This window comes from Nylanderia fulva, unplaced genomic scaffold (assembly GCF_048542155.1).
Source record: "Nylanderia fulva isolate GAGA-0341 unplaced genomic scaffold, ASM4854215v1 Scaffold12, whole genome shotgun sequence".
Classification (NCBI taxonomy): domain Eukaryota; kingdom Metazoa; phylum Arthropoda; class Insecta; order Hymenoptera; family Formicidae; genus Nylanderia; species Nylanderia fulva.
This window is the reverse complement of record NW_028189409.1, coordinates 2,723,032-2,750,136: the sequence shown is the minus strand read 5'-3', so window position 1 is coordinate 2,750,136 and position 27,105 is coordinate 2,723,032. Positions and strand designations below refer to the sequence as shown.

Here is a 27,105-nt window from a genome sequence, read left to right as displayed (position 1 = left end):
CATTTGTGTCGCTGTTTGGTTCGTTTATCTCGTTGTTCGTAAATATCATTTTTATTTTTATTTTTTATTCAAGCCTGAACACGACAAGATGGTAAGGAATCTTTGTGCAGATTTTTTCGTCGCTCTCATTATAAGTACATCCGTATAACTGATGAGCCATAAAATAAAATAAGAAAATGTGATCGAGTGACAAGAAATGTCAACCATAAAATAAAAGGACTTTAAATTTACACGGTAAATTAGACTTTTTTGCGAGTAGTAAGATATGTGTAAAAAGTATTTTTTGTTTTTTTTTAATTTATGTATTTACTTTTATGTAATATAAAAAAATGCGTACATTATTTAATTTTGAAATTTATTAGACAATGCTAATTTGAGCTTTTTTATTAAGCGAACATTAGAAGAACTTTTTTTTATAGTTTTACTTAATTTATACGATCATGTGCGCGCGAGAATGAAAATTATATATGTGTATTCGATATTACTTTAAAAAAATGCTGAATATCGCTTTTCCGCTCTCAAATATTTAAGCATCTAAATTAACGACTGTTTGACGGTCAAACGACGGCGTTAAATACGATATTTAATGTAACGGTTTAGCTAAAGGAAGTCATAAAATATTTGTTTGCAGAGGATGTCAATTCCCAAATCTAGTTTTCACAAAATTTACAGATAGAAGAGAGAGAAAGAGAGAAATAATCATTTCATAACTCGCTGCAATCGCAAAGATTATATGCATCATGTAAATCATCGAATCATTCACGTGAAATCTCATTAAATTAAACTTTTGACTTTTTCCAATTTAATAACAGATATGCATATCATCAAAGCAGCAGACAGTTCTGGTCATAAAAATGCGCAACCTCTTTTTTTATGGATTCGTGGGTCGTTATTTTCCAAGCCCTATGTAACGTCATGCGTGCAAAAATTAAAAAATACAGCGGGTTAAAAAATGCAATATTTTAAAGTAAAATCGATCGCTTGCATATTTATATGGGAGGAGCTCGTTCGAAATAATATTTTTTTTACTAACTCGCTATAAATATCGCGAGCGCGCGCTTAAATATTATGTTTTTTTTTACTCGCGCCTGGAAATTCACAAAATTGCGATTCATGCGAAAGTATCCGAGACGCCAGACAAAAGGAAAAAATTTTCCAGAGTCAAAGTAGTCCCGTCATCATCATTTCTGAATATCCCGAGTAGCGAATGTCGAAGTTTCACTTCTATACGATCTTGATAAAGGAACATGCTATATTTATGGGATACACGTTCCCTTATGCATAATATTTTCAAGTCGGCGAAACATGCGATACATATACATATATGTATACCAAATAACGTCTGCGTTATAATGAAACTTGGTCTGTATAGAGTCGCACACGAGATAAACATCGGGAAAAAAAGTTTTCCGTCCTACGGGGCCTGCATGTTTCTTCCTTTTTCGAAAAGTAATATACTTTTCGATATCGAATACATCTCACACAGGGGAGAATAAAAAAAAGTTTGAAAATTATTTCGCTAAATTCTGTTGTTTTATTATTATGTATATGTAGAATATTATAATATATATGTAGAGTAGAGAATAAAAGCGTTGAATAAATTATATTACGTAATTTCACGTATCTCTGACATATTATCGAATGTAAGCCAGTCGTAGTTTGAGTAGGAAAATTATAGAAGAGAAGAGGCGTATGAAAAAAATATGAATGCGTTACATTTGCACCGTCCCAGTTGGAAAAATATTCTGTCTCTAAAAACTCAACCTATTTATATCTATTTACATTTGTTGTTTACATGTTACACATGTGCGCGCCGCGAAATATAATAGTATGCAACAAAATACAAATTCTGTGCGAGATATTTATAAGTGTATTATATTTTTTATTTCTTTTTAGATATTTAATTCTGTTAAACTTTATTAAATTTTATTTACTTATTTCTGCATTTTTAATTTTAATGTATTAAATTATTTGTTAATTTATATATATTATTATAATACAAATTATTTATATGTAATTATATATCATATAATCATATATAATTCTATTTATGTTGTAATTATATGTATTATAATAATATCTATAAATCAGTAGGAAATTGCAGATAAAGATGGATCTTTAGATAGATTGCTATGATTGCTACACGGAGAGAAATTCAAAATGATCATTTCGTGTGATAAAAACGACCTTCCAAATTTCTTTCCCTGCAAGAATAAAAGCTTATGTTAAAGACGATGACTTTCGAACCCTCATAAACAGCACATGTTCCGAATCCAATTTTCGCGAATGTCTCGGAGCAGATGGAAGAACGATATGGGGATTGATGCAATCTTGATCGACGCTTTCAAATCTGGTTTAAATAGCGTGCTTTCGACGTTACAATGTAATAAGTGTGTGAATGGCAGCGCGACACCGCACAATGCGACAACTTGAAATATTATCATGATACTAACAATCCCCTATACAATAAGAAATAAGAGAAAAATACATTTTAAAATCGAAACTATAATACTTTTAGAAAATATTCTTGCCGGGGTGCAGTTTTACTTTTTAGACATTTTTCCTACAGCAACACTTAAAATTACAACAAATCGAACAAGAAAAGAGAAAAAAACTTTTACGTCAAAAACATACAATTTACTTGAACGAGCACATTTTAGTGAAAAGTTGAAGTGTTATTTTTGTTCAATTTATAGCAATTAATTTTAAATGGCACCATCTGTTGCTAACAAATTTTTTGGGTCGCTTGTACAATATTTCTAAAGTTAATATTTCCAAGGGTTAATCTATTAGTCGTAAATTTTCATTTAAGCTGTCGTTAAATTGGGGGTGATAAAAAAAGAAAACGTTTTTTTTATAGACTTGGCCGCATTCTTTTACAGTATATTTTCGATGTGCGATTAATGATATAACGGATGTTGCTCAATAATTGGCAACGCGTTGCAAAATTAGTTCATGAAACATGGTCATCAACATAGAATTCTTGCTACAATGACATTGCACATCTTATCACCCGGGGTTAACTGCAGCAGATTGTCATAAATTCTCGACTATGACTTGAGGAACGTTTTTTTTCTCTTAAAAATTATTATCCCGCCTAAGCAAAAGCTGCAAGATTATCCTGGAACCTATCCGCGCTGTCCTTATTATCCTCATAGTAGCTGCCAAGGCATATTATGCGAGCTACATTATGGTATATTGAATGGCATCGTAATGCGCATTAAACATATTAGATCGCTGTACCGTGGCATCTATGTAAAAGCACGAGTAAAAAGGGATGATTTATGCCTCATTCCACGTCGGAACGGTGGAAATCTCTTCCGCGTAAAAATATCCCATCCACCTGCTTAATTTTCTGCTACGCTCAATCGTGTTATAAATCCGCGTACACGTTATCAAATATATAAACAAATTATTATCGCATTTATTCGCGATAAAACAGCTTGACAAATATTTTTAAATGCTTCCGGATTGTCAAATATTTGTCTATCGAGATATTTTTTGTTTATAATTTGATTCTTGAGAAAAATTATGAGAATCTATATAAAAATGCGATCTTCGCATATGTGTCATCAAATATATAAACAAATTATTATCGCATTTATTCGCGGTAAAACAGCTTGACAAATATTTTTAAATGCTTCCAGATTGTCAAATATTTGTCTATCGAGATATTTTTTGTTTATAATTTGATTCTTGAGAAAAATTATGAGAATCTATATAAAAATGTGATCTTCGCATATGTGTCATCAAATATATAAACAAATTATTATCGCATTTATTCGCGGTAAAACAGTTTGACAAATATTTTTAAATGCTTCCGGATTGTCAAATATTTGTCTATCGAGATATTTTTTGTTTATAATTTGATTTTTGAGAAAAATCATGAGAATCTATATAAAATTGCGATCTCCGCATATGTGTCATCAAATATATAAACAAATTATTATTGCATTTATTCGCGGTAAAACAGCTTGACAAATATTTTTAAATGCTTCCGGATTGTCAAATATTTGTCTATCGAGATACTTTTTGTTTATAATTTGATTGTTGAGAAAAATAAAACGCGATATTTTAACGTGTTAAAAGTGTCTTTATATAAGAAAAACGTGGCGCAACGATGTAACACGAAGGACACGATTACCGTGAAATATTATTCCACCTCGTTAGCAATATCGAGCTAGTCGGATACAAAAAGGAAGAGCAAAATAAGAGGCGAAGCGACATCGCGTCGCACAATTGATGCGATTTTCCTCTTCACTATGCAATCCTGAATAATTCAATGTACGTCACGTGCATGATATACGTCCACACTCGTTTAGAAATATCGTCGTGTCCATGTAAAATTGCTGCATTCGGCATCATTAAAGGTTACATCATGTTTAAAAGAAATGCCAGAGGGTAGCAGCCACCTTTCGTCTCTCAGAGTATATACGTGGCTGTGAGAGAGAGAAAGATATTTTATCATAGCAAATAAAAATATTCCGTGCATCGCCGGGGGTGTACTCTTCGCATCTCGATGAAAGTCGCGCGGACAGAAGCAGAGCAACACATTATGCAAACTTCATTAAAACCGAGCTCCAAGAACGGCTGCGATGCAACCGTCTCTTCGCCTTCCTCTTCTATCTAGCAGAAGAAGAACCTTCTCTTCTCTTCTCCAACCAACTTCTTCTCCTTCTTCTTCTTCTTCTTGTTCTTCTTCTTCTTCTTCTTCTCATATCTCTCTCCGAAGTCATGGACGTTCCATCCTCCGCGTTAAACTTGGTGCAACTTTGCCTCCTGCCTTCTTCTCCATGCCCGCTCGCAAACTTGTTCGCAGTTCCTGACCCTACATAGAGTGATTCGTGGCCCATTGCGACAAGTTGCACGTAAGATGCGGTCGCGCAAGTCGGTTGGGCAGTAAAAGATTAACGGGATTACGCGCTCAAGCTCGAGGCACGCTTTAACGCGTTTCATTTAGATGTGCTGCTGCTTTGCAGATCGTTGTGTGCGCGTTCCTCGTCGAGTTTCCCTTCGTAATTAATCTTGTCTCAATAAACGGGCTCCCGAATACCCGGAGCAATTAAGCTTTAAACGTAAAAATGTGTCAAAACTTTTCTCCGCCCGAAACAAAATACAAAGAGTCTTTGTATTTTCAGAGACCTGCTATAATTTAAATAAAACGAGACAAGATAGCCTTTGACGCCTAGCAGCTGGGAAAGAATGTCATTGCCAGATTCCCCCGTTTTGATAGGTGTGTTTAATAGATTTTTTTAGCGAGAAAAAAAGGTTTAATTGGTTTTTTACTACGATGCACTACAATTAATAGTTTTTGAGATATTAATATTTCCAAAAAAAAAATTTTTTTTTAATATATAAAGATTTCAAAACTTTTGACAAGAGGTTATTTTCATAGAGATTCAATTTTAAATAAAGGAGGAAATCCCGGAAATAAAATATTCTTGTGTAGTTGTGCTATAAAAAAACGCACAGAGCATGGTGTCGAAAACATGCTGTTAGTATTTATACATTAATGAAAAAGATTAAAAAATTATGCTTTGACAGAAGAATTAAAGTGAAAAAGTTCCGAGAAAAATTGAATCAAGAGAGAGAGAGAGAGAGTTTTCAACTTTATCTTTTACCTATTTGTTGAATCTGTCATGTAATAAGCGATGTAATCGCAATAAAATTTGGCATATTCTGTACACACATAGTTCGGCAAAATCGTTATAAACTCCGCATGTGGCTGCTTGTCCCGTTCAAACGGGAACATAATTATTAGATAGTATCGCCACACGGAATTTCGAGACCTGTTCATACGCTGCTAAAGTATTCGCATAAATCAGCTGTTATGGCGCAAAAAGATTTAATACGCAAATCGTATAAGAACGTGAGTAATTATGCATACCAATGTGTAACCCAATGTGTATAGAATTCAATCGATATCGAACTTTCCTGAAAGTCACAACATGCACGTGCAAATAAGCTAGGTGTTAAAGTCAAATATTCGCCTGTACACTTGCAATATACGCGAGCAAACGGATTAAATATACGAGCAGCAGCAACAAATTCGTTTCAATGTACGAGTCAGACAGAGAGAGTATATAAAAATACCAAAATGAATATAAATCGACTGACTGTTATAAACCACAAAGCTCGCCGACACGTATATCATGCATCGATTATTTACGATTAATATGTGTACGTGACCCGATCGAGCATCAATTTATCAAAAATCATATTTGACTAAATTTTATTTTACTCGTAAACTTATTGCGAAAATATTATATTTGCGCTTATCTAATTCTCGAAATAAATGGAGAAATTACAATCATTTTCTAAATGAAAAATTCTTTTATCTTTCAAATCAATTTTTTCATAATTAAAAGCAGCAGTAAAAGTTAAATTTCAAATTAAATATAATTTTTTTATTTTATATTAATGGTGAGTATAAGAAATTATAAAAAATAATGCCGAATATATTATAAAAAATATAATATAGTTTCACTCAAAATTAAAAAAAAATTACTTTCAACTCAAAACATTTGTTATTACACGTAAGAACAAAAATTTGAAACTGTAATAACTGAGAAAAATAATTCGATGTTTTTAAAGATAAAATATATAAATTCTTCCTAAAAACTAAATTATACCGCGCATCGCGCACAAGATCTTATGACTCAAAAAAAAATGTGTAAACTCAGATCAAGAAAAAGAAGAATGTTAAAAAATTAATAAAGAATATAGAGTAAATGTAATTATACACACACGGTGCATATATAGATGATTTTGGCCACGAGTTATGATTTTCTAATTCTCGCTTTTTTTCTTAAATGTTTCTTAATCAAAAGCAGCAGTAAAAGTTAAATTCCGACGAATTTTTTATTTTACAGTTTTATTAATAAATGCTAATTATTATAAAAAATACTAGTCAAGTATATTATAACAAAGAATATATATTTCCACTGAAATATTTTCTTGCAAAAGATTAATTCCAAATCACAAAACATCTGCTATTAATAAAATCGGAGATTTAAAATTGATAGTAATAACATTAGAAATATTAACTCGATAATTTTCCTAGAGATTAAATTATGTATATCCGCGTGCCAGATTTTATGATTCGGAAAAACATGTAAATTCCAACGAAGAAAAGGGAAGAGTGTCAGAATCCAGAGAATCAATAGGGAGTGTAAAACGAAATAAATGTAACGATACGCATGGCATATACATGCACATGCATATATGGACGATTTTGGCCACGAGCCATGATTTTCAACGGAATAAACTAACGGGACACCAAGGGGGCTGGGATAGATCGGCCGGAGATAAATAAATCGCAACGATGGTGCAGCCTCTTTTCTCCATGCTTGCCGAAATATATCGTTCGGAATTAATAGCGCGACGTGACGGCGCATCGTCGCGAAAGAGATTTAATTCGACCGATATACTGCCTCTTTGCGTCACCATTGTGCATCGATTTTTAGAGATGTATACTTCTCTCTCGCGAAGGAAATATCGTCTGGTAACTCTCTGATAAGAATCACGAAGCAATACCGCGCTTCGATCCTATTCAACTTAGTTTTTGCTGTTTCAATCAAATGCTTTTCAGTAAAATTAATTTTTTCCATGTTGATTTTCAATCGTGTCTCGCATAAGTATAATTTTCTATCAGCTATTTTAAGAAAAAATCGAGAGTTATGAATTTATTGTACGATTTTTTTAAATTTTGTCCTATGTGATTTTGCAGTAGCTATTTTAAGAAAAAAACGTGACGTTTCTCAATAAGGTTTGAAACGTACCTAACTTTTATTAAAACTTGTATATCCAACTAACTAAGTCAAAATCAAATTGAACACGTATCGATGTTAACGGAGTGGCGCGAGATGAGTTCTCGAGTAAAAGCTAAGGCTTCCGGTCAAGCCTTTTATGCTAATGTAATCTGGAGAGGAGTGCCCCGCCGCATTTCCATTAGCATTTATCCTAATTGCAGGGATATTTTAGCTATCAGAAACATGTTCGTAGTGCGACGACATTTCTATCGAATTTCTGCAAGAAGTAGAATAGATACAAAAATAGAAAAAAATTGAAACAAAATATATAAGATTATAATTTTAGTAGCACAAGTAATAATATGTAAAGTATAAAACATGCAATCTTTTTATAGCAGTCGTTGGACATCAAACATTCTTTTCTTTTATATTATAGAAGATTTCCAGGATACAAAGAGTTGGTGCTTATTTATTAGAGCTAATCAGTATCATATGCGATCTGTCAAACTACTTGTTGCGATTTCGAAAGAGTTACATTAAAAATTTCGAAACTGAACCTTACGTAATAGAGATTTAATCTTCTAATAGATTTTCCCGATAAGCAATTAATTTAAGCTTGCGACGAGACTTTGAAATTGATCATCTCTTGAAATCGTTAATCGCCGATTACATCAGCAAACTCCAACTAAAGGATCGAATCGTTAAAAGGGCTATACGTCCTCGATTGCAGTCGCCTTTGATTTCGCTGCATCGTCGAAATCGGGATTAGGATAACGACAGCGATACATGAGATCGTGTATTTATCACTCGTATTCAACATAGGTTACATATAGGATACATATCTCGAGCTCAATCTGATTTAGCGATTATTGGCTGTAATCCCCTATCAATGTCGCAAAGCACACAAACTATCAATTTGTCGATATACAGAGAACCGGCGTAAATGCCACGAAGCAATAATGCATAGGAGAGGACATTTCATAAACGTTGAAAAAAATGTCTTAATACATTTTCTGAAAATAATTCCTCGGGAATTTAAAGCGACGAAGAAAATCCTAAGAGATAAAATATCGCGGCGATAATGTACAATAGTTGACGTTAAATATAAATTACTTCTTTTATTCAATTACTTGTACGATGTTTAATCATACCTTAATTAAAATCCTCGCACGCTGCCCGTGGGAAAGTTTAGAAGTTAATACCCGTAGAGACGGCGATACTTTCATATTAGCACGGCAGTCGGCCGACTTATGAGCGCCAGGATAGAGCGAGCTAATTACGTTATGGCAACTATGCGCGCAACTTCCTCTTTTCCCGTTTACTATTTTCCGGAAACGCGCGAGAAAGCATCCGAATCTCATAATTTGCGTGAAAAAATTCCCGAGTAATTTTTATAATATAATTAGTTCACTTGTCCGATTTAATCGCTTTATACTGCAATGCTAACTGCCACTTCATAATAACTTTCTCCCGATTATTAATATTTACAATCTCTCGTTAATGAATATAGATGAGACGTGGACGTTCGTTCGCTACTATCAATCACGACTAATAATTAAATTCGGCGAATTGCACCTGGTCGTTTCTATCGATCGATTATCGATTAATCATCTATGCATACAAAAGTCGCGCAATATTTTAAATAATTTATCATCGGCATTTGATGCTAAATTAATATAAGGGCATGTTTGCTCCGTAAAATAAAACTTTCTGCGGTTGACACAACCGCTATGCCGGAATTTTTTAATCCGCAAGATTACTCGACCCAACGGAACAACGCACCCGCGTGACACGTCAGGAGATAATTCCTAACTGTGCGCAGACAGTCCAAGCGTAAAGCTCGACTACTTAGTCCCGCATCTGATTTCAGATGACGACAATGTCGAGGCCGTGGTACACGGGCCGCAGCAGTGGGAACAGATAAGGCAGCGAGCAGTCATGTGTAGTGTCATGTGGCTCCTTCGGCTCCTGACGATCTACCGCCTGGCTCATCTTTCGGCATCCGGTACGCACACAGGTGAGTGCTTTGAAGAAACGAGATCTCTGCACTATTGTAGCGAAAAAGGAGACTAGGGATTGGATGCAATCGATCGCATGCTCCAATGTGTTGTAATATAATCATAATTTCGAAAAATTATTTTTAGTATGTATATAGAATAAAGCATTTAAATTAAGACGCTTAAATTAAATAGATAAAAAAATGAAGCAAAATAAGAAAAAATGTTTTAGAGATATTACCGTTTCTTTGATGAAAACACCTGATTTTTTTTATAAATCGACCCCCTCCCTCGCAATATAAAAAGTTACAAGAGTAAAAGTAGTTTATAATATAAATATTTTATATACATTAATTATAAAATATATATCTCATAAAATATTTATTTTTCTTATTGTAATACTTAATCTTATTTTATGCATAAAATAATGAGAGAAATTTATTGATAAGAAGTTCATTGTGAAGAAAATACACAGTTTAAAAAAATATTTATATGATTTGTATTACATATAAAATAGGGTGATTCCATTAAAAAAATTCGAGGTGACTTTCATGTCTTGATAAAAAAGTAAAGTAACAAAAAATAACTATTGTATTATATGTTTTTATACCATGCAACTTTTGCTTGTAAAATTTTTTCATATAACAAGTATTTTATGATGTACTCAAACTCGTCAAGTAACTCACTCTGTATATAAATGAGTATTTTTTGGTAAAAATAACTTTTTTACATTATCAAAACGAAGAGATTTCATCAAAATCAACAGCAAACAGTTTCGATGCAATCGAATATAACAAATCACGTGTGAATCGTTATTTATGTGTGACGTATACCTCGTTCAAGTAATAACAAACGCATTTTAAATCCTCAATGTGGAGTGATTTATAGTATAACACAATATTGATTGTCATAAAGAGCGTATCGAGAATTTCGAATCGGTCGACTGATCTTTAGCAAAGACACATTTTCACATCGCTGAGAAACCAAACCTTCACATTCGCGCGAGAAAAAACGGTACAACGCGATTGAATGTAAAAAAAAAACAATTAATTTCCTCTATTAATTTTATCAAACAAAATCGATTATAGCCATAACTGACTGAGCCAAAACCGCGTGAACTCTATAAACTCAAGAGAATCGTATTACTTTATAATACGAGGTGATGCTTTTATTTCTTTTATATATGCTGTAATTTCGCTGAAAGAGCGGACATTGCGATATCGTAAAACACACACGCGAATAGGAAACTATTGCCTTTGTCATAAATAAGATTTACTCATCGACGAGGACAAGTCTCGCGAGTCGTAACATACTTTTACAACTCCATGTTTTACTCTGGAATTCCCATTATGGTTTAAGCCTCTGTTATATATGCCATAATCGAATTCTAGCCTAGAAAAAGCTCGAGACGATGCGATATTAAGTCTCATTCCTCATACTTATTCTTTTAAAGCAATTCAACTATCGGTCGATAAAAGTAACAAGCAAATAAGAGACTGTTTCAAATTCCAAAGAGCTCTTTCTCGACGATTCCTCCAAGATTACGACATATAACTTTATAATTCAACGACATCGGGTTCTACTCTACATGCAGGGTGTCCCAAAATTAATAGTAAACCTGTTAATGGCAGATTTCTGAGATCATTTAGAGATGATTTTTTTGCAACGAAAATGTCGAGGAAAGCCATAATTTTTTGCATGTTCCAATTTTCGCCATTGTGTATCTTTGTAATTAAACCTTAAATTAAAATTCTATTAAAATAGACTCTACATAAAATTATATAATAAAAAAATGTAATTTTGTTAATATTTTATTTCCACATTGCTTAGTTTGCGAAAAATCCCTTATTTTCAATCGCTTATAAGTCGAAAATGATTGATGTCTCGACATTTTCATTGAGGAAAAATCGTCTCCAAATGATTATCTCAGGAAGAACCTGCCATTACCAGGTTTACTACTGGTCCCCGAGGACACCCTGTATTATATATGTGAATCTCCTTCGATTTCAAGCTCATAAGATATAACAAACGGATGTAATATTAACGTCTGAATTATGTAACACCGGACTCCTCTCATTCAGACACGATGAATTCACTCGCGTCTAATATTTTGGAAATTTGAATATTCGCTCGCGCGTGTGATTGTGGGCGTAGGTGATTGAAGCGAAAATCTACTTGGTTCTGGAAACGAACATATGCGCCGCGTCCGCGAAAGATCTATCTCGCGAGATGAATTCCCGTGAAATTTAAATTACGGTCGCATATAAATCCCTGGATGCGACGACGCTATGTAAATCCAAGGAACGATAATAACTTCCGACCGTGGCTTTTCTCTTATTATCCCGCAATATCACAGCGCATAACGTGTTCTACGAGATGTTACGACGTGTTACGCGTCGCTGCGCGTTGATTAAGATAATTAACGGAATGACATATCGCCGATAGAGGGTGTAGAAAACGCGGCGGTGTCTCTTGTGCGAATATTCGACTCATCAGTAATTCAGAAACTGTTTTTCAGAATTAATCATTATTTCACGCTTTCGCACAAAGGGCGAAAGTCCATGAGTAGAACTAAACGGAATAAATAAATTTTTATCACACGTACTTTTATATATTTAAGCCACTTGTTAAGAAACACAAAGAGAAAGCTTACTCGCTGTTACAGCCAAAGTGAAGAGAAAAGGAATTTAAGAAATTATGTTACATATTACACACGCGCTATACAAGCTTTGCGTGGATTAAAGAGCAACATCAAGAAGCTAAATGTTAAAAATTTGTCACACATTTATCTCGCGATAACAAGTGAATTATGCACTTTTATCTCTATTTCCGGGTTAATTCATATTACGAGAACGACAAATGTTAATGCTTTTTACACCCAATACATATACTTTTATAAGTTCTATAAGAACTTGCACTATTTTAACTTGATATTTTCGCCGTGTATTATTTATTTATCTTTATGTTTTCGCCATAATAGTGTAACATCGACCTTAATACGTTTATCTCGTTTACCGTTTAATGCTATGTCCCACTTTGCCGCCTTGTCTCGGATTAACTACACGATTCGCTCCCGAGGTTGAAACGTAATCATTAATAGTTTACACAAGAATGTGTGTGCATGCGCGACTTGCGAGAATTTCGCGGCGATGCGGTCTCTTCTGCTGAAGACACGTTATCTTCCGATAGAGTCGGTTATTGTTCCCCGTAAGACGGAAACGAGCTGAACGGCCCTCGTTTCCATTCTCGGTATTGTCAGTCGCAGCCGGCACCGGATTCGCATAATGCTGCGAGCGCAAAAACATCGCGATCATCGAGCAACCTATTAACCCTGTTGCCAATGAACGTGTACTTGCTGGATATATTCAATGTAACTTTAAATATTCAAAATGTGTCGGAACTTTTCTTCGAAATTAAATATATAAAGAAATTATTAGGAGAGTTTATTAAAAAAAATTAAAACTAGGTTGACTTTTAAATAATCTTGAAAAATGACCTTAGTTAAAATTCAAGATTAGCAACTTTCTTCTTCCTCGAAACTTTTAATGTATGAAGTATTTTCTTGTTGCAACTACAGTTTCGACAATATTCGCGACTATGTTAATTAAAACAAAATACCCTGTATATATACAAGGTATAATTAGATTGAAAAACCAAAAATAGTTTTCAGTAAATTTGCATCGCGCGCGTTATTATTATATTTTTAACCATATTACTAAGACGTTCTAAATTTTATTTCAAAAAATATAATAAATAAAAATATAAATAATATGAATATAAATAGGTACAATAATTTATCGCTTTTCTTAGCCAACTCAAAAAAGAAGATCGAGCTAACATAATTATTTATTAAATGTACTCTATTTTTATTAATTTTATTGGCTACAAAAAGTCAAGACTTGATTTTTCATGAGATTAATTCTTTTTAAATATTAAAAATGTATTGAAATTTTTCTCTGCTTAAAATAAGATACAAAAAGCCTTTGTATTTGCGGAAACCTCTTAAAATATAACGAGAAAGAGTATTCGATAGCCAGCAGCTGCTAGAAAAAAATTGTCGTAGTGTTAAATATGTCGAAAACAAGCGATTAATACCCGGATATCCATACATTGACGAAAAGATGATTACATATCGACAAAAGGATTAATACAACAGCAAGAACAACAAAGAAGAACTATTTAATATCGAATTATTGCTCTCATAACGAATGTTTCGTATCAATTAACGATTGCGCCGATAACCAATAACTACGCATATATAATATAAATTATATTTTATCGAATTGATCGTCAATTAATTCGCAATGAATTTAGGATTATCGGAAATGTCGGGGTGCAAAGTAATGGCATACACGTCGAAATATTAGCGCTCTCTCGGTGTATTCTAAATTACAGCGAGGTGAATTTATTGCATATCACAAACAGCCCCCCGGATCACGAAAAGCGCGATATTTGAATTTTGCGCGTCAATGATAATAAGATTATAATTATAAACCGTATGCGTTTCGTGATATATGTATATTATAGTTACCGATTCGATCGTTCTTTATTAATTCAATTACATCATATTATATACATTCGGTAACTTTGTAAAGATTACAAGGATAATTGAAATTTTGGGGCACACATCGTGATGACGATGATGAATCGCAGGAAGTTTCACCATCGGGTGCCTCGGTGCACGTTTTCCATTTAAAACACACGACGAGGGTAAATAGAGAATGATTAACTCTTCTGTCAATGTATAATTATTCGCCTTTCAATTACGAATACTAACTGCGTGTTTTTATATTTTCCACTGCGACAATTTCTTTCTATCAACTGCTGGCCGTCATTTTTTTCTTTTTTTTTTTTAAGAGGTTTTCGAATACAACAGCTCTTTGCATTTTGTTTCTAGCAGAGATAAATTCCGACACATTTTTTAAAGTTCTTTTTGGTATCCGAATACGTTCACGTTGACAGATGAGTTAATTTCGCTGCAAACCCTGAAATCCTGAATCTTATAAGATTCAATGGCCATTGAAATTAATTGAAAAAGGTATTCATTTAACGAATATATTGTATTATTTTAATTCTTTTTTAAATCAGGTAAGAAAAATTTAAAAATTATATCTATTCATATTATTTATATTTACATTTGTCCTACTTTTTGTAATATAATTTAGAATGTCTTATATTATAGTTAAAAATAGTAAAAATAAAATCTTAATATGATGCAAATCTACTGAAAAATATGAAAAATTTTTGACTTTTTAATTTAATTTGCATACACTTGCATATGCATATATATATGTATGTACAGAATATTTTGTTTTAATTAATACAGTCGAATATTACTGAAAGTACGGCTATAACGAGAAAATATTTTATACAGCAGTTAAAAGAAGATTTTAAGGAGAAGAAAATTGAAAATTTTGAATTTTAAAACATCAAAATTATTTGCAAGTCATCCCCCAAACTTAAAATAAAACTACCCTAATTTTTTTCTATATTTTATTTCGGACGGAGGAAAAGGTTTCGACACATTTTTGATTATTTATTGTTGCTTCGCGGTACCCGGGTACCAGTAGCTTCATTGACGGAAGGGTTAATTTAAGATAAAAGCCTCGCGAAAACGCGTCGAGAGAGATTCTCTCTCGCGGAAACGAGGGCCAATCGAGGGACCACGAGCAGATACCACACATCGACGCGTTTGTCTACCGAAACGACGCGTGGGAACGTCATGTCACGCACCGGGTATCTGGGACGCGGCACCCACCAACGTTGGACGTTCGAAACGCGTGCAGAATTTCTAATCTGCACGGTACACACCGCGACGTACGGGGCTTACGCAAATCATGAAAGTGACAAAGCGATCGGCGCGCCGACATGTGCAATTAATTCCCGGGGAGATCGATGCGCGCACCGCAGCGCGTTGCCAGCATCGCGGAATGTTACTCCGCATCCTTGTAAATGTATCCACGTTGAACACGCCGAGAACGTGAGCCTGGTGCCCATGTATATTCGTTAATGATACGGTAACCCTCCAGTATCGGTCCATCCATTCCTTTCACGATCGCGCGCGATCGAGCGCGCTCGTATATACAATGCTAGATACGTTAATTCTCCTCCTCTCTCACATACCCAATCTCATTCTCTCTCTTTCCTATTTTTTTTTTACTCCATTTTGGTTTTCATTAATTAAAACGACCAGGAAAGTAATGATGTTAATTAAATAATTAGAGTGCAGACAGTCGTATAGGAATATCTAATTATATGTATATTTATGTATTAATACATATATAAAGAATATATAAAGAAAATAAAATAAATATATAAATAAAAAAGAATTTATATGTATATTTATATGTATATATATATATATATATATATATATATATATATATATAACTAATTGAGTGTGAGTTATTTAATCGGTATATTGTTTTTTTCTCTGTTTTTCTGACACGATGTAATCAAACTAAATCTGACTGTAACTTCGAATCAATACGACATATTGCGAACGTATTGACAGGACATGTAATGCACGTGTACATCGCGTGCGTGGCCATATGACGTATGCAACACTCGCAATACGAGAGAACTACTCGAACATGCAACCGAGCGTTCGCCAGGAGTCCATTCGTACATATCCTGCAATTCTCGCAATTTATAGTATCTGCAACAACGCGTTGCACCTGCAACATGTTTGTCATAAATCGACTCTCGATTCTCTGCTTGAATCGGTCCCACGGAGCTGTCCGAGATATAAGATGCCTAATGCAGTACAATATGTTCCCTTTATATTTCCAAATACTATATACACAAACCCGTAAAGAACGAATCGTAGAGTAGACAACTTACAAATTGGCAGTGTGTTTTGTGATATATTTAGCTTTGTAAAGGAAGCAAGTTACAGAGTGATATTAGAAATGGATATTTTTCAACGACACATTGCACATGTAAATCGATTTAAAATTTTGATATTCCTCTTTTTTAGAAAAATTAAATTTTTCAATCATATTTGCAAATTTTTAATACACTAATAGAGTTTCTTTTTTTAAATCAATCTTTTAGAAAAATTTAATTTACTTTATTGAAAGAGAAAATAGAAAAACCTGGAAAATAATTACATCTATGAAATATGTAAAAAATCACGCGAATATATATAAATAAAAAATTTGTTAATCATTTTTATATGTATAAAAAAATTTAATAATTTATATATATATATTTTTTAATTATTAAATTATTCTTAAATTATCCTTAAATAAAACATTATTTTCGTCAGGTATAAAATTTTTCTTTCTCTTCGTATTAATATTGTTTTTAAAATATATACATATAACCCAAAGAAGCTGCGATAAATTGTATCGGCACGTATTATATTATACTATTATAAAATATCGATGAGAAGATCGGTTCTGAAGCGACAAGTTCAACGTGATTCCCTTCATTGGCGAAGCGTGCAGTAGCGAAGAAACCGGAAAAGAAGAGCGCGATCGGCAAAGACGCAGTTGGAGATGTACAGTGCATCGCGAGCCTATACGACGATGTGTAACACGTAGCACGCTGCGACGGTAAAGCATGCATAAAACATGAGAACACCGGAATGGACTGCGGTACGGAATCGGAATTATTTATCGTGATTTAGAAACCGTACGCGATTGTTCGTTCGCGCGTTTCCTGGACGTGTGCAAATCTCCGTCCGTCCGTCGTGGTATGAAAATGAAGCTCCGTGAGAGACAATTGTTGAGAAAGGGTTGAAAACCGCCGTTCTAGAACGATATTCCCGGACTTGAACCTCGAAGAACGACGATAGAATGGTACAAACGACGTCCTAGTAGAATCGATCAACGCTTGTCGCGACCGGGATTCTTCTTCCGCAGAGATTCCCTTATTCGTGCTCATACAACGAGAGGACGTTTCGCTTCCAATGTACTTTACGTACAAAAGAACTTTTGAATAAAAAATGTCTCCTTATTTTTCCCTCCCCCTTAGGCGATTTCTTCGAAACGCTTAGATATATAAAATGATTTTAAAGAAGTGCGAAAAATTTTAGATTATTTTTTTTCGTCGAAAATGAAGGTTTTCATAATAGTTTCAGGGTATTTAGTGGTCAGGGAAAACCGGGCATTATCAGGGAATTTTATAAATCTGGAATTGTCAGGGAAAAGTCAAGAAATTTTACTTTCTGGATTTTTTTACATTATTCTACATTTGTCTCAATAATTTGAATTTTTTATTAAATAAATATAAACTTTTCCTTGACTCCCAGTACGCTAATTTTCTGTGTTGTTAAAAATTGATTCATCTCCAGCGTATTTGTTAATTTATATTTTCATCGATGTGTTATTTTATTTCAATGTGTTTGATAGCGAAGTAGTTTATAGTGACATGTTTGTTACGATTATCGTACATAATACAGATAGTATAATTGGTTTAAATTTTTGTTTTTTTAACTTCCGAACCTTTTTATTGACAAAAATAAGGATTTCATGATTTGCAAATTATATATTTGGAAAAAAATAATATAAAAAGTCAGGGCATTTTTTTTTTTTTATTGAGTCTGCTGGACACCCTGAGTTTAATTTTTGACAGAGAATTATCTTTTAAAATTTGTTTTATTTAGAATTGCCCTAGATATTCAAGACTTTACGTCTAACCGGAACAAGTTTCATGTAATTAGTCACGCTCCGTGTAATCCGGCTCGTGATTTCGGAATGTATACTTTGCCGACAAATGATTGCAATCACCTGGTACCAGCGACATACCGACGGCGACTCTCTCTCTCTCTCTCTCACTCTCTTCTATTTAGTACTCGAATGCCGGACTTTAGAAGTAGAATTACACTGTATTCCGCGCGTGACTGCTCGGGGATTAACGGTGCTTCGCCGTTGTTTCTGTTTACTTCTCTGTCAGCTGTGTGGACACGGATACGCTTGTATACATGGATCGTTTCTCAGCTTCTCTTGAGAAACTTTCCAAAGATAGGTTTATACCGACATATATTATACTACAACACGCGTAAATTATTATATTATACATTACGACATCATCATTCGTTAGATTCTGATGTCATAAACTTGAATTCTCATTAATCCTCCGTCAATGAACAGAATATTCGAAGCAATGTTCCCAGCAAACACAGTATATAAATGTTATATATTTAAGCATGTTACATGTAACGTATATGTTAGTTGTAATTTCCCACTCATAGATGTAACATTTTTAATATAACATATATTACATTGTAGTTATATTATCATTATATCCCAAGATAGCACTGACTTATCAATACATCAATGTGCTATTTGGTATATAATTACAATATAACTACAATGTAATATATGTTATATTAAAATGTTACATCTATGAGTGGGAAATTACAACTAACATGGATGTTACATGTAACGTACATGTTATATTACATGTTATATTCCGTTTTATTATAGCAATGTAACAATTATATATCGGTGTTTGCTGGGTTAAATCTTAAAAATGTGTCACAACTTTTCTTCGCTCGAGACAAAATATAAAAAGAAATCTCCTAAAATATAAAAGTAAGGGGAAAATATTTGATACCTATTGCAGAGAGCTGCTATAAAAAATTGTCGCAGTGCAAGTGTCAAAAACATGCACTTGATAAATAGGTTGAAAAATTACGCATTTACGGAAGAGTTAAGCAAAATTTTCGTGATTTGTAAATGTAACTAATTACAAGAGAATCGCAATTGGTTACATCCAATCGTTTTCACTCCCGTAGACATCTGCAAATGTCGTCACGTGTATAAAAATAATCATAATTAAAATACAAAATATGAAGTACAAATAAATATAAAATAATATACAAAATAATCATGTACGTCGTAAAATTTCCGTATTTCTGTGAGAGAGGATCAAACGTTCACAGATTAACAGCCAATCGTGTTATCGTATTGGAATATTTAATGATCCGCCCTTATCGTCTGAAATATTGTTCCACGACCGTCTCCATTCGAAATATTACATTTGTTCACCGTGAACCGATCGAGTGTGTGCGTGAAAGAAAATTATATGCCTGCTCATGGCATATATACTTCTGCATTCGTTCCCTTAACAACGCTACCGTATCAAAGCAGAGCTTTCAACCGATGATACTAATGTCAATACGTCGCATAACGATTTTCATATCCGAGATAGGAAAGGAGAAAGAGAAAAGGAAGTATGTAGTATGTGTGTGTGTGTGTGACACGAGCCGGTGATCGACCGACTAGATAGATTCTTCTCGGTATCCGGGACACGCTTCCAACAGTTCCACCGGAATTCCCGATCAGTTTTTCAACCCTCCGGCGAAGGGAAAAATTTCCACGATCGAGAGAACGGAATTGACGCGCGCAGCAGGAGCAGGAAGGAGGTAGAGCGCGACCGATGAGGAAAAAACGGCGGGAACGGGAAAGAGAAAAGGGATAAGGAAGCTTCGATAGAAGATACGAGATGACGAGGAGTAGCGCACGCGCGGGAAAGAAAATTTCGCGCTCCGCGGAATACTGATCCCTTTTGACGTGCGACTTCGCGTCGCGGAATTGTGTGCGCTTCCCTATATCTATCTATCTCTCTCTCTCTCTCTCTGTCGCGCGACCCCGTGAATTCTACGTCGGATCTCTCAGCCGGTCCGGAGAAGAAACTCCGGTGCACCTATCGCTGACTCGATGAAAGTCAGGATTACCTGTGCAAGTGCTCCAATTCGTCTTCGGTCGTGGAACAATCGACTGCAGGCGGGCTTTACCGTCCGTCGTGCTCTCTCAGACGGAACTTCTGTTGGCGTTACGTGACGGGACTTATGAAGAAGTACGTCTCGGTACGTCAAAATTTTTCGACATACCGCCCCGATCGTTCGATTTCTTACGTTTATGTAGCGAAGTTCTTTTTAATATATTTTTATATATTCAAATTTATACTTTTCAGAGGATGGTTGTCCAAGGTGTTCAGCAGACTCGATGAAAAACATTTCCTGACTTTTTCAGATTTTCCAAGAGCAGAAATTAATTTTCTTCCCTGACTTTTTAGTATTATTTTTTCTTCAAGTATATAATTTGCATATATCTATATGATAAATCAATTAAATGTTAAATCATGGAATTCTTGGGATGTTTTTGTCACCAATGAAAAGGTTCGGAAGTTAAAACAAAAATTTAAATCAATTTTTATTTATATTATATCAAATTTTTTGGTTTTGTTTCTATCGAACACATTGAAATAAAATAACACGACAATGAAAATATAAATTAACAAACACGCTGTAGATGAATCGAGTTTTAACAACACAGAAAATTAGCGTGCTGGGAGTCAAGAAAAATTTATTTATTTAGTAAAAAATTTCAAATTATTGAGGCAAATGTAGAATAACGTGAAAAAATCTAGATAATTAAAATTTCCTGACTTTTCACTGACAATTCCAGATTTATAAAATTCTCTGACAATCCCGGTTTTCCAGATTTCCCTAGATACCCTGTTGTCGTAAGCGCGAAAAAAATCAGTTTGATTTTTAATTCAACCCTTCGGTCAATGGAGAATTGTTTACCTTTCCATAAATCTACGAGTACCAACTTGGACTGAAACAATTTTTTTATAGCAGGTATTTTTTGTTATATTTGAGGAAGTGTCCCTTTATATTTTTATTTCTGAGCGGAGAAAAGCTCCGTATTTTTAACATTTGCTTTGGGATATTCAATTCATTAACAAAAGGATTAAAACTCCGTGAGATACTTCAACGATTTTTTATATAAGGTATTAAGCTTAATCGTATTAATTAATAATCCTTGGCAAAACAATTTCCTCTGTCAAAAAAGATTTATATTTATATTTACTTTCAACTTTTATATATTTTTATTCATATAAAAAGTAGGTCTGTAGAATTGCCAAAGAATAGCATGTATAAAAGAGAAACAAAATGATTGGTAAAACAAGCTATTGTATATAGCACTTCCATTACAAGTTGTAAGAAATATCTCTTCCTTATTCTTTCTCTCTTTTTCTTATTTCTTCCCAGCTTGAACCTCGACGCCTCATATCTCGATATTCGATTTTACAAGCAGTCTGCTTCCTTCGTGGTACAAATCTAGAAAAACTCGTCGTCGCGAGTTAACGTCTAACTTGGTGATCCTCGAAACACGAACGAGCAATGTGACCATCCTTGTTCTCTCGCCCTCTCTTTCCTCCGTCTCTTACATTCTCCTGTTTCCGTTTTCTCGTCCGTCTTAGAAAAAAGTTTCTACTTCGCGACCAAATATCCGTAAAGGTATTCCATGCAACCCCGACGATGTCGGATTGTACTCCGCGAACTTTCTCGGTAACATAAAGTGTAACTGTGGAAATTATCATTATCAAAGTTGAAAGTACTGGGAACGAAGAGAAATAAACGGTGCACGTTAACAAATGCTGTTAAGTCGAACTAATAACCATTGTGTAACGAAAACTAAAAGACAAACTGAAATCAACATGCTTTTTAAACATTTTTTAAACACTTTTATGTTATTACATCATTTTTTTATAGTGCTGCATCTTTAATACAACAAAATTTTTTAATAAAAAGCGAAGAAAAAATATAATTACTTTTAACTCTTTTCTAAATGTCAACTTTTTTTAATAAAACAATTATTAAATTTTATTTAATTTAAAAAATGTAACTGCTTTATTCATAAAGTTGCAAGAATTAATTTCTCTCAACTTCTTAAAAATACTTAATGCAACGACCACTCAAATTAAAATTTTTATAAATTATATGTGCCTTAGTACAAGTCTCTTTCTAATATAAATATTCTTAGTAAAGAATATGTATAATAAATTTTATGAAGTTATATATAATATTTTGTACAGTTTATATTTTTTTCGTTTCTTCTTGCTTTTAATAAAACTTGTAACTTTCTCAGTGTAAATTGGAATAGCCGAAATATACTGTTAAAAAATTTGACGTATAATTACAACACAAGCAATGCGAGAATTCGAGGATGTCATATGTCCTGACTGCTGGCTCGAGGATGTCATATGTCTCGACTATTGGCCTGTTACGGCCATAAATGCGTATTTACGCCGATATGAGTCGTTATTGGCAGGTTGGCTGGACGTCGATAACCCTGAGCGATGGTCCGAAACGGGAAAATGCCAGCGAATCGATTAAACAAAGTCACGAGTTATGATCGGAAGCGGATAGATTGAATGCAAAAAGTGGAAAGAGGATCGCCAGATATACGAAAATACGTAAATTTCGACGTTTGCGCGATCATCACCGAACAAGAATCCGCGCCGCGCTCGTATTTATATTAATAATTTATATGCCACTATGTTTGAATTGTCAGATAATATACACAACATTTTCGAGCTTGCGGTTTATATTTATCACATTGCAAAATATATATGTATCCCTCCATTAATATATTTACTCCAACACTCATATAACAAGATAATAATTAATTCTCTCGGTGTTAAAATGCAAAATAAAATGCATACGTTATTTGTATCATTTGTGAACTGGATTATTTGTGTTATAATAAATATAATCTGGGAAAAAAATTTTTATATATAAATATATATAAATAATTATATAATTATACATATAATCGTAAAATTATACGTGAAATTTGTCTATTTTTATATATAATAAAAATGTTAAATTGTATGAAACATATATATGTATACATATGAAGAAATACTTATTATATATATATAAATTTATATATAATTATATATAAAAAAAGCACTTTTATCTAATTATATGTGGACATATTTCATATATAACTTTGCGCGATTATATATAATTTTATATTGTTATATATAAAAAAATGTTTTACCGGGAAAAAATAATATTATAAATATGCTATAATTGCACATATTTTTTCATCGCGTGTTACAGAATTGCCTCTGGCGACGGACTCGATTTCTACGAAATCGACGACGGCGGCGAAGCGATCTGTGCCGACGGATGCACCAATGCTGAATTACATCTTCGACACGCACAGCACCCTGAACAAGCATCAGCATCATCACGATCATAAATGGGGCCCGCACTTCGAAGGCGAGAGCTCCAATATTACGGTGCAGGCCGGCGCCAGTGTCACCCTCGACTGTAGGATATCGTTGCTGCAAGACAAAACCGTAAGCGCAACTCGCTCATTTTTCCGCTTCCTCTCTTCCGGTTTCTCCACTCCTCGGTCCACGCCCGCGCCTTTTAATCATCGCTACGAATTCGCGCAATAATTCACGACTAATCTCGGAATATTTTGCCTTATTACAGCCCGGGTAAGCTACGTTTAGCTTATTATGATTAATCTGCTGTGCTCTCTCTCTCGCGTGCGCGCGCGAACGTTCGTATATATTTTAAACTTCAAGGAATGAGTTTAAGGAAAGATTCGCGTAATCTCTGCCGGCAATCTGGTTATTTGCGTAATCTGCACGTAATAATTTAATGCTATAAATGCGAATACGTTTTAGACTTTGCATAAATTAAAAAAATATTTGTCTCCCTTTTCATTTTTAATGTAACGTGATCAGATCTAAAACTTTTGTAATCATCAATGCGAATATTTTGCACACATTGTGCGTATGTGTATTTTTTGATTATAATTATTATAATTTAAAAATTTTCACGAAAGTAAAAATAGTATATTTAATCACGAAAATAATTTTATTGCAAGTCTATGCCGGTTATATTTTCAACTACTGCCACGTTTATTTGGAATGCATTTATTGCTGCTCATAATGCAGTAACAAACTGTTTCCGCATTAGCTTCAAACTATAGAACAAATTATGCGGTCAGATATCGGTTGTATATACGCATGAATCTCTCTAGCTCTCTTGAACAGATAATATCCTGTTACCTGGCAGCAAATTACACTATAGTTAACCAATACACCGGGAATTGTGGGTTATGTAAAACTAAATAATTATGTGTCCGCGTATAATGTTACACAATTTTTTATATAACTACATTATTATATACTATATATTTAGTATATATTTAAATTTATTAAAATATATATGAAAAAATACTAATATAATTTTCTGCACATTTTTGTACTTTTGAATAAAATAAATGTCAATAGATATCTGTCGAAATTTTGAGAACTCGATTTTGTACTTGCATCTTTGTACTTTTATAACTTGGAACAATCGCGATTCTCTAGAACACCGATAATAAATACCTGATTAATGTTCATAAATGTTCATGTAGAAGATGCGAGATACATAATATATCTAACTGTGTTACTCGGCAACACATTATTCAATTTCTGCTATGTGATTAAACTGACATCCTCCATTCGCGCTCACCTCAATCTACCTCTCTAGATAAACATGTACAAATCTGGATTGATCGTTTTCAATTTCCTGCAAATTTCTATCATAATACGATCTTAAAGACAAAATACACGTTATGATGAAGAGAAGGCAAGAAAGCGCGCACTTCATCTCGATCGGAAAATTGATTACTCTTTATGAGACTATTACACTGATATCTACTTGACCAAGAAAGAAACTTTGCAAAGCCGAAAATTCGGATTTTGATGAAACTTTACTGTAAAGGAGATAAATAAATTTAGAAATTTTTTAATTTGACTTAAAAACGATTTTAAGGAGTTAAACCTTATATGTGGAGCAGCTTTTCTCAGTATATTTCGAAAAGTATTCAAAATACCAAAAAATATTTTATACAAAAGATTTATGACAAGAATACTTCTATTTAATCATATTAAAAATATTTTAAAAAATAATTTCAAACAAATTTTTTAATCTTTAAAACAAATTATTTTTTCAAAATTTTATAAATAGTTAAATACAAGTGCATGTAATTTTGTATAAAACATTTTTTATAAAACAAAAGCCACTTTATACATATGAGAAGTGATTTATATCTTTTAGAATCATTTTTGACTAAAAATTTCTAAAAATCCATTTGTCTGTCCTACATCTATGTAAAGTTTCATTAAAATAAAAATTTTCAGATTCGCAAGATTTCTTTGTAAGATTGACTTATTATCGATATGAATAATTGATAAGTGATTAAAATAATTCTTATCATTATTTGCAATGTATTTAACAATTGTCAATCGTCGGAAGGTTGCAATAAAAATATTAATTTCAATTCATGAAAATAAAGATATGGAGAATGAAATTGAATTTGAATCCCTGCTATCGAAAAAAAATGAAATTGTTCTTAGAGAATAAATAACATCGAAATACATTCGTATGCCTGTTGTATACAAAATATACAACAAGGGTAGGTGAGAATTGTCGATACAACCGAATAAATCTGAATACGAACCTATCTACCTGTTGATATTTTATACGCGTTTTTCTTTATATTGGTCGACGATATTGGTTAGACACATTTGAAGGGGAGATTTTATCGGGTTCTCCACGATCTAGTGTAAATAACAAAAATCGCGAAATATTAACGTTGACAGATATTGCGATGTAAAATTCGGACTAATTAAAATTTAAAAAATTGAAATTGCAGGTATCTTGGTTGCGGCGACAGGAGAGTAGCGAGAAGATGAGTCTGCTGACAGTGGGCCAGAACACGTATACGGGTGATAAGAGGTACACCATTGAATTTCAGTATCCGGACAACTGGCGTCTGCGTATCAAGCGTGTTAACAGCAGCGACGAGGGTCAGTACGAGTGTCAGATCAGCACCCATCCGCCTAAGTTCATTCATATTAACCTACACATCAACGGTAAGTGATAACACGGACCTAACACAGCCGTCTAATATCAACGTCGAGATTGTAACGGTGATTACGACTGTTTCTAGTGTAGTCAGTTGCCCAAAAGAGAAACGATAACACAGTGTAGATTTCTACACGTTTCCGCGATTTGCTTTGTAATACAATTAATGTGTTTTTTTTTTTTTCATATCCTCTCCGCCCTTCGTTCGGATTTAAATTCCACGTGTAAAATGTCATTCGTGAATATTTCCAGTAGAATTTCTTTTGAGCAATCTGACACAATTATTTTATCCTCTTAAAAGAAGCAGAGCAAAGAGCGAAAATTTCTCCACTATTTATTCTCCCGAGTTTACATATCTCCTCTCTCCATTTAACACCTTTTTGTTTCCACCCGCGTCGTGTCTGGGTTTTGAAACGGAAATTTAACGACGAGTAGAAATGTAAAAGAGATTAGATAGCTGAAGTGATTGCGATGTGGATTTTTCTTCGATTTCCGAATGAAAGATTATTTCACGAGAGACTCTAAGAATTATATCCTTCAAGATCCACAGCAAGAATAGTCGTGAATATAAATATATATATATATACATGATTCAAAATTAAATATATAAATAATAATTAGTAATAAATCCAAGAACCCAGAAATAAAAGACCGACACGATATAAAGTTTTGT

The 27,105-nt window shown here is 33.5% G+C and overlaps 1 protein-coding gene across 2 annotated transcripts in view; it reads left to right on the top strand.

Annotated features, from left to right (window-relative positions):
• Positions 1-27,105, top strand: part of LOC114939725 (zwei Ig domain protein zig-8) — a 159,802-nt gene that overhangs the window by 109,731 nt on the left and 22,966 nt on the right. For both annotated transcript variants that reach the window (XM_085490306.1, XM_029314149.2), the window contains exons 3-5: positions 9,622-9,768; positions 23,619-23,860; positions 26,221-26,440. In XM_085490306.1, the coding sequence (XP_085346432.1) occupies positions 9,690-9,768; positions 23,619-23,860; positions 26,221-26,440 (541 nt within the window). In that variant the 5' untranslated portion in view covers positions 9,622-9,689. The remainder of the gene's footprint in view (positions 1-9,621; positions 9,769-23,618; positions 23,861-26,220; positions 26,441-27,105) is intronic.